Below are 13,497 nucleotides of genomic sequence, written 5' to 3'. Positions count from 1 at the left end.
GTGCCTTCAGATTTAGGATTAAACAGGGAGCTGACTCAATAGACAAGAGGGCTGCAGGATCACGAACCCTAGTCCAATTGGCTGGAGTAAAGGCTAGCAGGCTGAAGGACCGCCGATTGGGGTGCAGACCGGATCTTCAAATGTCTTCACGTGTCTGCTGGGTCCATTCTTGGTCAGATCATATTGTCAGGGATTGCAGATAATGGCACAGACAGAGGATCCAAACAAAAAACAGGCTTAGAGTCAGACAGGTGGACAAGATGACAGGAAGAAATCCAGGTACAGACAACAGGGAAATGCAGGTTGCTGAGGACTGAGTGATGAGAAAACTGGGATCAGGTGTGCTGCAGAGCAGGGTAACTTAGGTGATTAGAGGTTAACAAGTGGAACAGGGGAAAAGTCAGGAGAATTTCATGCGGAGTTGGGCAGCCTGGGGGATGATGTCTCTGAGACCAAAGGAGAATGATGGGTCTACTGCCTGACCAGCAGCAAACAGGACACAGACAGTTAGAGACTAGCTGGACAGACATCCATCAGGTGGACACAAACACATCTCCAAATGAATGCTAATGTTGCTCTGTGTGTGTGTGTGACTCTTTGCTAACATGTTTTCAACTTTCAGCTCAAGTTGCCATAAAAAAAACAGCTAATACTTAAAATTTGGGAAGACAAGCTAAATCTCACCCGTCTTTTAAAACCAAACATGACTTTTGTTAGCTTGTAGGCAGGAGAACCCCACTGGTTCAACCTATGCTGCATCACTTCTGTGCGATTATGGAATTTGAATCCCACCAGGGAGAGGTGGCCAGGAACAATGAACATCTACTACGCAGAGAGGTAATTACAGAATGTGAATATATTTAATGGAAAATGCTGAAAACCCACAGACCATAAACTAGATCTGTTGTAATGGAAAAACTTCAGGATTGTTACTTTTACTTCCCATACACAACCATGCATTATTTATCTAATAGTCTTTTCTGCATCACATCCATCAGAGAGTTCAGAGGCGAACCACAGAGCAGCTCAGATCTGATTCTTATGAAAGGAAATATTTGCTGTTCCATGTATCAGTGTAACTGTTGTCCTGATGGCTGTGTAGCTGTGTTTGTGAGTGTGTGCTGAGCACTGGTGGCTGACGTCATCTCTCTGACTGCTGGCCTAGTTGTCGGGGCTCCTGATGAATCTTGCATTAGATGAAGTCATGCTGTCATGAGTAAAGGCTATTATTGGTTTGCACTTCACTTCAGATGCCCCGCCCAGCAGCTTCAGCTGTGGTTTCACATCCAAAACAGAGACTAATAACTGAGGGATGGAAAATAAAAGTATGGGTCATGGAAATTTATTGGTTAATAATTTAAAAAAATAATGTGTCACCCCAATATTTAAATTGGTTGATGTTGATTAATTGGAAATTAGCTGGGTGAGGCTGCAGACAGCCCTATACACTGAACTGGAGATACAGTGAGACAGTCCAGATGAGAACTGCTGAGCTGGTTGGATGGTGCATGACTGTGCTGTGTTAATGTTAATGAACACAAACAGTGTGTTGCTGTCAATGAAAGGGTCATTCGTTCTTTTGTTCCTGTCGTTCCTACCAAGAGAAATAAACATGCAATCACCAAGTGAAAAGACAACAATAATACTTCTGCTTCAGATTAAGCTTGGGCTGGTATTCTTTAATATCGAATTAAATATTTCTCATAATATTGGAATATATATCCTTGCAGTTTTGCTGCGTCTGCCCTGCTGCAGAGTCAGACGCTCATTTTACTGCTTTGCTTACTGTACCTTGACATATGACAAATAAAAGTGTTTAGTGGCAACATCAATTATACCTGAGTCACAAGATACAATAATATAATTATATGGTATAAAATAAAAACACCTGAAACATAAAATACAATATAATTATAGTATTAAAATCCCCGCCACAACCCCCACCTCACGCAATAATATTGGATATTGCGATATTTGGGCTGGGCTGTATCGAGACATCAAATTTTGGTAATTGGTCAAACATAATTCAGATGGTGAAATAAGTTTGTTTTGTTGCCCAGTTTTTCTTTTACTGTTTTTGTTCAATATGTTTAACATTACTGTTCCCACCGCCTATTGAAAATATTCATTCATTCATTAGCCATACCACTTATCCTTTTACATTTAAAGTCGCCAGTGAACCTGCATGTTTTTAGATGGTGGGAGAACGCTGGAGCATCCAGAGGAAACTAACACTTTGACTTTATGTCCAAACCACTTCCTTTTTGGAACCAACCCCTCCACAGCCAAACTGGTTTATACAAGTTCTGTACATAATACGTATTACAAATTATACCAGTGAACATAATGATGTGGCTCAACACAGATCTCAGATTTCAGTTTGGTCAGTACAATGTTATCATGACTGATAGAAACTATTCAAAACTTGTAACAATTCAGTCTACAGCTGCATACACACAGTATTTAAAGACATACTAATAAAATGTTATGTGGCATATTCCCTGATTCTTATGTAACCATAAAGTATCTCCAACAGTAGCACAACGAGCAGAAACAACACTTCAGGCCCAAAGATCTTTCATAACACACGACTAACAGCTACACCAAGTCCCTTACACACACACACACACACACACACACACACACACACAGAGAACACAGCTCCTTCCTCTCCCATGCTTCCTCAAGCCAGGTCACATGCACTGACACTCATCCTCACAGCTATGATGTCACCCGTGGGCGGCACAGCCGTGTCCCTGCTGTCGCTCTCACTACGGTTGCTATGGTTACTGCTGCCTAGTGTAGTTTACCAGGGGAAAGCCTGGCACCCAGGGGGCAGAGCACTCACCCCCAGGAAGATGTTCTTGGAGGAGTCGAAGCCGGCGGCGTAGATGCGGGCTGTGTAGGGAGCGCTGCGTTCACACATGATGCGACAGGCGTAGCGGGAGATGGTGCTCTGAGCCGACTGTCCTCCACCACCACCGCCCTCCCCCGCCGCACCCCCACCCTGACTGCTGCCGCTGCCTGCCGTGTCCGTCACCACGAAGTCGATCATGCTCTCTGTGGACCGGCCGATCTAAGAGAACCCGGAGAGCGACACTGGGTCAATAAAACAAGCTTAGTGCTGGTTCCTGCAGAAAGAGGGCCCTCATGAAAACTGTGTGTGATGTGGATTAAAGAGAGAAACTGGGACCCGGTTTCTGAAAAGCTGATTTGTTTAAAGTCAGTGCTTATTGAAGCAGATGAACCAACCCTTTCACACAACAGAGACAGACAGACATGGACTGGACGTGAGCCCTGCTGATTCTGTCTCAGCCTTGTATGGATCTCCTTGATGATGAGAGAAGGTGGTTGGAAAAACGACTGTGAGCTGCTGAGAGCAGACACGTCTGACTCATCTTCTCCTGTGTGTCTTATCTCCTCAGTCTTTTGTCTTCCCTCTCTCTGGCTGATACTCTCTTTCCTCTTGTTCATTCCCTCCCTCTGTTTCTCTCTGATGCCCTCTCTCTCTCTCTCTCTCTCTCTCATGACGCTGCATTCTCCAGGAGTCTGACAAATCTGCTCACAGATTAACTCTGCGCTCCCTCTGAAGTGTGTGTGTGTTATTTTGTTCATTGACTCTACAGTGCTGACGGGTTCAGTTACTGTTGACGCCTTAATGGAACAGTTCAATATACAGGAAAATAAAGGAAGTAAGAGTTTGACTGATGTGAACCTCACACCAGTTAAAGGTCCATATTTTACTCTTCTTCTGTGTTTTATTTGAAGTGTTGATCTCCATCAGAAGATATATCTGTGGTTTTAAGAACCAAAAAACATCTCAGTAAAGGTTTACATCTCCTCTCTCAGGCTTCTCTCTGGAGTTCTAGTAACAACAGGTCAGTCAGCCAATCAGAGGAGAGGATCTGAGCGGGGCGGTGCCTGCTTTGTTGTGACATCCCAAAGTTGCAGGAGTCCTGACGGCTGGTTTTAAGGCTCAGTTTCTGAATACAGGCTGTGTGCATTTCTCTGTGGACTGAGGCTTTGATACTTTCTTCCGTTCTTCCTGATTCTTTCTTCTATACTTCACTTCCTGCTCTTGAGCAGGAAGTGAAGTATAGTGTCTTCCTGCCCGTGTAACTAGGCAATATTCCTCAGGACAGAATTTTCTTTGGTCAGGGTTTAAAGGAGAGCCAAGAAATGATGCTGTAGGAATATGACTCAAAAAGACTGACTGACATGTGATGTGCACTGTTTGTGGAAATGACTCATTAAATACATAAGTGTATGATTCAATTCTTTTGCATGGTTACATTTTTTTTTTGTCATCGTTTTTTTTTGTCATCGAAATATTGAATCACAGTACATTTCAAGTGCACCCAAGAATTGTGAAAGTATTGAATCAGGACTATAAGCATATCATCCCAGCCCTGATAGGCAGCTTCTTTGTCCCACTTCATGCTGTCACATTCAAAGACATTCAAAACAACGCACTCACAGTTTTGAACCTGATCCAAAAGAGATCACAGGAACACCTCCCTGAACCTGACACACATAAATCTGTTGTTTCAGAAGAGATACACCCATCTGTAGCAGCATGATAATTTTTATCAGTTAACAAGCAGCTGCAGTGGAAAAGAGAAGCAATTTAATTTTAATGTCCTCTGAACAAATAAAACTAAATCCAAGAATAAGAAATTTGTGTCAGGTTCAAAGGTGTGGTTCTCTCCTGTGAGTGAACGTAGATCTGTTCTGACTCCTACTGTTCTATTTCTACAGTAGGTCACAGGTAAAATGTTGAATTGGCATGACACGTGTGTGTGTGTGTGTGTGTGTGTGTGTGTGTGTGCAGGCGCGTGCGTGTGTGCGTACTGACCTGAAACATGTCTGTGTTGGTGTCATGGGTGTACTCCACAATGACAGAGTGGCTCCGTGACAGTGTGTAGGAGATGCTGTGCTGGCTTTTGTTGCTGAGTGCCTGCCAATGGAAAAAACATGATCCAGGTCACATGACAAGGAGAGCTGAAGGTCTATCCTCCAGGAAAATCTGCCCACAGGACACTTCCTGTTGTAGAGGAGCAACCCCAGCTTTTATGACCCATTTAAGTTATAATTAAAATGTGTTGCTATGATAGAAAAAGATCATCTAGTGTTCAGCTATTGTGTTTTTTTTACAATCCCAATAGTACAGAACAAATATACAGCACAATATATTACTACACTACTATTACTACAGAGTACAGAGTCTGCAGCCATGCTAGCAGGTCTGTACTCAGTCACGACTATGATTTGAGCTAAATGCTAATGTCAGCATGCTAACATGCTCACACCGACAATACTAGCATGTTTATGTGAACATTTACCATTTTTACCATCTTAGTTTAGTGTGTTAGCATTCTAACATTTACCACCAATTGATTTAATTAGGTCTATAACGATCATAAACGATGGTGGTGCCAGTTAACACAGTTCGTTCTGAGGGAACGTTAACGTTTGAAGCCAGTCTTGTGTCGGTTCACACAAATCCTTTTCACTCAGAACCACAAATGTAAACCTCATGTTGCTGCTACAGTAAACATCAGCAGGATTTATCCTCTGGGGATCATGAATGTCTCTACAAATTGTCATGACAATCAAGTGTTTGATCAGATTATTTAGTTTGGACCAAAGACCCTCATTAGAGCCCCCTGCTTGGAGAGAAAAAAAAATATTATATTGTTATTATCATTATTATTATCCAGTTTTAAAAGCTCTTTTTGACCATTGTGGTGACGTCATTATTCTAATCAACTAGTGTAACTATTTCAAACATACACCCCCTGAGTTATAGTGGCTCAATAGCACCTAGAAAACATTCCCAACTTTCCTCCCAGGTAAGTGTTGAAACTTAACTGTGAACAGTTGAGTTTCAAACAGCAAAACAGCAGCGAGGACATTTTGGGGTTTTCTTTGGTGCCACTGAGCACTGTAATAAAAATCTTCTTTAACCACTGATGTAGCTTAAACTCTAAGTATTGATACTTTGGTTACTGACAGCCTCCTAATATGAGTTAAACACTTACTTAGAACAATTGAAACTATGTGCAATATATTATATATAAAATATATAAAATAAAATAGAATCACAAATATGAGTTTTCATGGTTTCAAGGTTTGTTTACTTCATGTTAATGAAATTGTGCTACCACTGCTATCATTAGAGAACATGTAAAATTCAAATTCATATTTATTTGGTCTTTTAACATTCGCCAACACCTGAGATGAAAATTGGAGGAAAACGAATGCCACTGCTGTTGAATTTACCACCATCACTGGGATCTCATTGTTTTTTCAAACTTTTCCTTCAGAGATATTAAATCATGATGTTGGTATCACAGAAGAAACTGTTACTTCCGTGACAGATGTACGAATGAAGACCTGCAGTATGAGACCAGAGCTACGACTGCTGACCTTTGACACCAGAGGAGTTGACACATTGTGGATAACATCAGGTTTGACCCCATTGGCTTTGGGTCTCTTGTAAAGGGCCAGACGACTTCTTCTGCGACCCTTGTCCCCATTGGCCAGAGACCCATTGTGCCTGTGAAGCATAAGAATAAAATGTACTTAATTATAACATTAATTAATTTCAACAGAAACACTGACTGGTGTAAAATTTATGTCCCAACTAAAAATGTGGTATCAATAGCGTACACTGCATTTCATTAACTATCCCATAATGAAATCCTTTGCATTTGCTAGATTTGTTAAAGTGCTGTTACTCAACACCACACCTGTCAGTGAAAGTGAGAGATTATGACTCATATTGATGATTCATAGGATGCATGTATTGTTATTGTGTATTTACTGTTTTGCTGTAAGTCTGGACTCAGATTAATAAAGGCCCAGTACAAATCAAATTAAACTGAGTCAAAAGATGTGGCGACAAAAGCAGGGAGACATACACTCTTAGTTTTATGCATTAATGTGAAGCATGACAGAATAAAACACAAAGTTAAAATGACTTCCTTCCATTAGTGGCTCTGACCCCACATGACAACAACGTTGCTACGTTACTGCTTAATGTGAAAGTTGTGACAGGAAGACTTCATCACAGTAGATACAGTATTACTCATATTTACTGAAACACTCACACATTCATTCACCATCTCTCCTCTTTACTTGAAGGATCTGACATTGTCTGATAATCACACTGCAATACAATTTACACTGAATTCTTCTGACTGAATACCTCATATTTTAGTTCTGCTGTAAACACCTGTAAATAGTCCAGTGTCCATTTTTACACATGACCTCCTGCTAGATACTGAAACCTGTTACCAATTACGGTGATCTGTAGTGATTTTTTGGTCCTGTTGTTGTTTAATAAGACTGTGGTAATGAAAATTACATGCATCATTTCTTAACCGTGTCACATCCAAACAGAACATTTTCTCACAACTACACTTTCTTACATTTTATTTTCCTATTTAGAAATTGTAGTTACATTTTAATTTGGTAAAGTGTTTTGCCAGATAGTTTGGATCTAATAACTCACCTAAGTAAGGTTACTTAAGTCCGGCCTTTTATCATATCTTAGTATGGAAATCTGGTTTTCTATTTGAGGCAAATAAAATAGCTTCAGTCTTACCTAGGCCTAGGCCAATGATATTGATTATTGCAACATGAAAACCTCTGCCCTGCTGCCGACAAAACAACAGAAACATAAAATACAACAATATAATTCTATTATCAACCTGGCCTCCTACGATAATATCATATATCTTGATATTTGGGCTGGTCACACCCAAGCCTGGTCTTACCTGGAGGTAATACGTCTGTTGTTCAATAGACACAGCTCTTGACTAAGCATGTTTTCTTTGCTATGTTCTGAACTCCATATTATCACTTAAATTTTTTACTTAAATTGAAGGTCCTAATATTGATCCCTGTGGAACACCACAGAATCTGATAATGTGCCATTAATATTTACTCACTGAATATGATCACTTAGATAAGATTTAAACCAACTAACTATTTCATTATCACATCCATTATCCTACTGTTTATTGTGTTAAATTGAGTGATTTAATATATTATGTGCCTGTATACAATCAGTGTCCATACTGTCCATGCTGACTTCTAAAGAAAGTCCAAATAAAAGATCCTTTGTCTTTGCTGGTTCTGTAGTATTAGCAGCCATGAGCATTTCATATTATGCTGCATTTATAATGAACAACGCTCCCTCCAGTCATGTTCCTGCTGGCCATGGAGAAGCAATGATTGGATGGATGTTGTAAAATGTCAGTGACAGGTAATCTCCACCTCTCTCTGTAATCACACTGACAGAGAACCAAGCCATTCTCATCATCTATCAGTGCATGGATCAATAGGTCGAGGAGTGGGAGCATATGTCTGTGTCTCTGTGCCTGGAATAGCACCATGCCATCCCTGTGGGAGAGATATCCCTCTCTCACACTTGTATGCAATCAATAGGATGTCCATTTGTCTGTCTTTTTGTTGTTCCTCAGTAGGAGTTGAGGTTTAAATTGGCCACTGTGGCTCAGTGTGTGAATGAAGATCTTAGTGTGGAGTCAAATGAGCTCTTTTCCCTCTGACTAATTGACTCAGATGAAGGTCTTTTGTAAGGTATTTTACAGTAGATTGAGCATATAGTCATTCACCTGACCAGTCCAACTAGTCCAACAGAGGAACCAATGAGAGAAGTGAAAGGGTTTTTTCATTGTCGCACTAATCCAGAATATTAAGAGGCTACCAAGATGGGGACCTATGTCCTCGAAGCCGGCCACAGATTTAGCAGCTGATAAGTACTGAAGAGCCTTTTCTCATTACTGTTCAAGGTGAGCAACCTGCTCTGCGAACCTAGCTTTTGGTTTGTTGGGCCAGGAAACCTATTCTATTTGGCTAATCACTAGCATTTCTAGACAACTTAGAAACTAGAACATTTAGGCTAGCTTAGCATAAACACTGCAGTGATAGATACATTATGGAACAGTTTGATTAGGATGCTAAAATGAGGACGTGGTTAGCCTAGCTTAGCATTAAGACTGGAGAGACAGATGAGAAGATTGATCTGTGCAGTAAGTATAAAGTTATAGCCCTGAGCTGGTTAGCCTTGCTTAGCATAAAGACTGGAAGTAGCTAGCCTGGCTATGTCAACAGGTAACAAAATCTGCCTGCCTTAATGTTTAAAGCCCGTTAATTAACATGTTATACTACACTGCAAACCCAGGTGTAAAAAGAAGAAGTTACATTAAACGGGGTTGTGTGGTAGTTGATTTTGTGGCTGGGTGCAGTGACTTCCTGAGACTTGTCGCCAGTGTGAGGTTGGTGACCAGACCCCACCCTGCCCAGTCAGACTCAGTATAATTTGGACCCAGCTTAAATTGGGTCCTTGGTTGGGTCTAGGAACCAAGGACAAGTGAAGACCTACAGTATAAGTCACACATGCACACCACAAGCTCCTGCCTGGTCACAGACACACATACAGTAGGAAGCCAACCCGCAGCAGCAGACACACTTCAGTATCTCACCCTAAGACGATGAGCTCGCCGTACTTGACGGGCTCCTTGTCCTCAGGGAAGACTCCGTCCTGGGGTTGCGAGCTTGTGCTCAGAGGAGGCGAGGACTGGCTCTTGTTGCAGGATGGGCGCAGCTCCAGAGATGGGGGGGGACACAGCGCCTCTGAGCTGCCCTCCAAAACCATGCCCACCGGCCACAACTGGGGCTCGCTGCTGGGGAGGGGAGGATGGATGTTCAGAGAAAGCGAGAGAGAGAAAATCTAGTGTTACTAATGAAGAAGCTTCATTTCACCGTGACGAAATAACATGAAATATGAAGATGACAGCTGAGAGAAGTACACCAAGGCTGAGGTATGTGTCACCTCCAAATAAAAGAGCTCCGTGCTAACCTTTAGCAAACAGAATGCTGTATGCTAATGATCAGGCAGTATCTAAATTTGCATGTATTTCGGGTTTTACAACTCCACTTGATAAACATACAGAGATGAGAGGAAAAGGGAGAGAAACTGGAGGAAAACAACAGAATCTGCTAACTAACTACAGCTTATGTCTACAGACTGCAAAGCAGTAAAGCAGTCATGTGATTAAGGATGAAAATAATTTGTCTTGCTTATTCATGAGCTGTTTGGCTGCCAGCTGACCACTATCATGTGCTTTATTTTTGGTAGAAATACACAATGGACAGTTCCAACATTAGATTGTAAGTAAATCATGTATCAAAGATATGGAAACCTACTAAACATACAACATTTTTTTTGCAGCCCTGGCTGCCTGCTTGCCAACCTCATTTCACTTTGCTGTTTAGTGGCAGCATCACTTACACCTGAAACATAAAATACAATAATAATAAATACATAACACCGGTGTGTCTTTTAAAATATCAAACTATAGAAAATTAAAAAAAACAACTTCCAATACATGTTTATCTGCTGTTTCATTTTGTTGTTTCACTAACTTGTCACTGTCATTTGGGCACAGGAAGGTCACGGTGATGGGGGTCATTGTTCCGAAGATGCAATCTGGGTCAAATGCTGCTGATATCACCATTTACAGTCCTTCAAATCTAAAATCTAATCCAGGAGTATCTGACTAAATGTGTGTTATTGCTGCAGCACAGAATGGGTGGCCAGCTTCAGTCTTTGTGACGTTGGCTCTTCTGGTAATTGTCATCCTCTTTATGCAGCTGAAGTGCTTTCTGTTTGCTGACCCGGGGCCTTTCCAGAGCAGCCAGCACATCCTAATAGGATTGGATGGGCACAAGTGATCAAGCTGTTTCCACAACGGCAGATAAACTGATATCTGCACATCTGAACCCTGTTAATACTTGGTGATGTGATGCGATGCGCCGCGCCATATTACCCGTGGTGATGAATTGCACTTCATGACTGCTGGCAAGTGATATGGAGCCCAGAAAGAAGGAGCAGAGGAAACAAGGGGGCATGTCCTCTTCACAGGCTCTTACAGTTAACAACCAGATAACCATCAATTGACAAACTGCCACATCTGAGATTCTTAACAAAGCCCAGGAGGTGTGCGGCCTTTTCCCTGAGCAGAAGCCACCAAACCAAGAGATGGAGCAGGTTCAGTTTCACTGCTTTCATTTCTACAAGAGCTTTTCAAAGCTTTAGAATGAATCCCTGTCAAATTAAACTAAGGGCCTTGGCATTAAAACACATTGGATTCAACATACAATTTTAGAAATCAAGAAAACACAAGTAAAATGTCCAGTGACAAGCGTTTAAGAAACTGGCAACAGGGCAGAATCTCTCTGTAGCACAATATGCTTTTTAGCACAATCAGAATATTGCGTGAAAAGGAGTGGGATCACTTCTACCACTGAGTCACTGTGTGGATATTTTGACATTCATTTTACACAAGTCAAACAAAGCTTGGCCCCTGTCTCTGCACTCAGGTTCTAAGCCAGTTCTTAATGCTCAAGCCTATTATTAATCAAAAGTGGGCGAGACCACCCACACGGTGGAAAGCTAGCGGTGCAAAAGCATGACAAAGCCCTACAAGCTTTGTTCTCCCTTTGAGCAGATTAGATAATCATTCTGGGAGCGTAAATGTAATAATACTGAAAACACTGTCCCAAGTTTGGACTCGCTCCTCTTCCTTCCTGTTTGAATTTCCCGTGTCAGCATTAAGGAGAAGTCCTCTGACATCAGCAGCCACAGAAAACTAACCATACACACTACACCACTCATAAGTGAACCGTCATCATTAGACGTGATCGAATTCTAAAGAGGCCCGATGAGAAGAATGGCTCATGATAACCCGATGATGGATGGCAGGAGGAAGATTCAGGCAGTCAGTGGCCATTTCATTACCCGGGCTCTCTGTTGCCCCGGCTGGATATTGAGCGGTGGTAGTGATGTAGAGGTGGAGGCAGAATGGACTCATGGGAGGCTGCGCGGAGAGAAGCTGAGATGAAGGAGGAGAAATGGGAGGTGGGGAACTTACCATCTATCTGAATTTGTTCTTCCAGAACCTTTTCCCATCCAATACCAGTTACAGTCTGTATACTACATGATGTGGAGCTTATCTGGATCATTGTATGTGTGGTAACATCAGGCCAGGTGTTAATGTGGATGACAGTGATGAGGATCGGTCACACCTGATACACTTCACTGACCCCCAGTATCTGCATCAGATTAGTGCTTCTCCAGGAAGACATCAAAAAAGATAGTGTAGATCCTAACAACAGGTCAGTGAGCCAATCTGAAGAGAGGCGCTGAGCCTCTGCTCTGATTGGATGACTGTTTTCTGAGTGATCCAATAAAAATAAAGCAGATTTCAGGTAAACAATCAAAGAAACAAATCCTGCAAGGTTGGATGGTGGGTCCAGGTGGGTAGGGTTTGGGGTGTGGCTTAGGGCAGTGACTGCTTTGTTGTGACATCACAAAGTTCCAGAAGTCCTGACGGCTGGTTTTAAGGCTCAGTGTCTGAATACAGGCTGTGTGCATTTCTCTGTGGACTGAGGCTTTGATACTTTCACAGTATTAATATAGAACCTAGACCTGCTTTATGATCACAAACACATGGACGTCTACCTTTAGACTGGATGGACCTTTACTAACTAATCACCTATTCTAAGCACGAAATGAAATTTTTGATCTTGTTCATTATAGTTCTTGTACAAACTAATCTTAACTCAAGGTCCAGTTACTGTTTTTTTTTCAAATGGAGTTGTTGGCCTCGACCAATTGTTTTAAAATGAGTTCCACTTCAGTCACAATGATGTCAGACAATGATCTCCAGGTATTAGCATCGCAAAGATGGTAAAACTGACAACAACAGGGATATTGCTGTTAGCTAGCTGGTAACCTTATCTTCATGACTGGACTTGACTGATGCATTTGAACTGGTGAAGAATGGTCGACCAACATCAGCACTAATTTAATGCAGAAAAGATAATGATGCATTTAAAAGGTATTTCAGGTCAGGTAAAACAGTTATAAAAGACAGTTGGATGACAGGACAACTACAAAAGGAATGGTTCTATTGTGGATAGCTCTTGTTATTTAGTGTTAAAGCAGTAGCATCGTTATCTACATAGATATGTGAAGTGATATTTTGGGGGTGTCCAGCATTCCAAAAGTAAAATTGCTGTTCATTTCCTGAATGTAGACACTGTTAATGGACAGTTCTAAAGCTTTCATGGACATACGACACTGAATCATCAGCACAAGAGGTGACGTGCATGGTTCAAGCCTGTGCACGAAGAGCAGCTGACTACAGCTCCCAGGATTTGGCTGCTTGTGGCACTACAGGCCTCGGTGAGTGAACTTCAACTGTTGAGGTTATCAGATCAGCTCGGAGCGTCTAAAAGCCCCCAGCTGCCTTCAAATGAGGCCGTTTGGAAGAGGTATTAATTTTCTTGCTTTTAGATGTGGAAGTAAAGTGTGAATAATTAAAATTGACAGTCATAACGTATACAGTATCCATATTGTCGTTAAATTATCCATGAGGCTCTTTGAAATGGGGGTTTCCAGTG

General features: G+C 41.6%; 1 protein-coding gene across 7 annotated transcripts in view; it reads right to left on the bottom strand.

Annotated features, from left to right (window-relative positions):
* Nucleotides 1–13,497, bottom strand: part of peli3 (pellino E3 ubiquitin protein ligase family member 3) — a 32,310-nt gene that overhangs the window by 3,504 nt on the left and 15,309 nt on the right. For 4 of the 7 annotated variants that reach the window (XM_071478171.1, XM_071478167.1, XM_071478170.1 and 1 more), the window contains exons 2-5: nucleotides 9,513–9,713; nucleotides 6,430–6,559; nucleotides 4,856–4,957; nucleotides 2,849–3,076 (exon numbers count right to left, since the gene is read on the bottom strand). In XM_071478171.1, coding sequence (XP_071334272.1) covers nucleotides 2,849–3,076; nucleotides 4,856–4,957; nucleotides 6,430–6,559; nucleotides 9,513–9,685 — 633 coding nt within the window. In that variant the 5' untranslated portion in view covers nucleotides 9,686–9,713. The remainder of the gene's footprint in view (nucleotides 1–2,848; nucleotides 3,077–4,855; nucleotides 4,958–6,429; nucleotides 6,560–9,512; nucleotides 9,714–13,497) is intronic. The other 3 variants (XM_071478174.1, XM_071478168.1, XM_071478172.1) reach the window with 1 other exon arrangement.

The sequence above is a fragment of the Trachinotus anak genome, unplaced genomic scaffold (genome assembly GCF_046630095.1).
Source record: "Trachinotus anak isolate AG129_WGS33_773 ecotype Australia unplaced genomic scaffold, CSIRO_AGI_Tana_v1 ptg000005l, whole genome shotgun sequence".
Lineage (NCBI taxonomy): Eukaryota > Metazoa > Chordata > Actinopteri > Carangiformes > Carangidae > Trachinotus > Trachinotus anak.
This window is presented reverse-complemented; position numbering and strand designations above follow the sequence as displayed.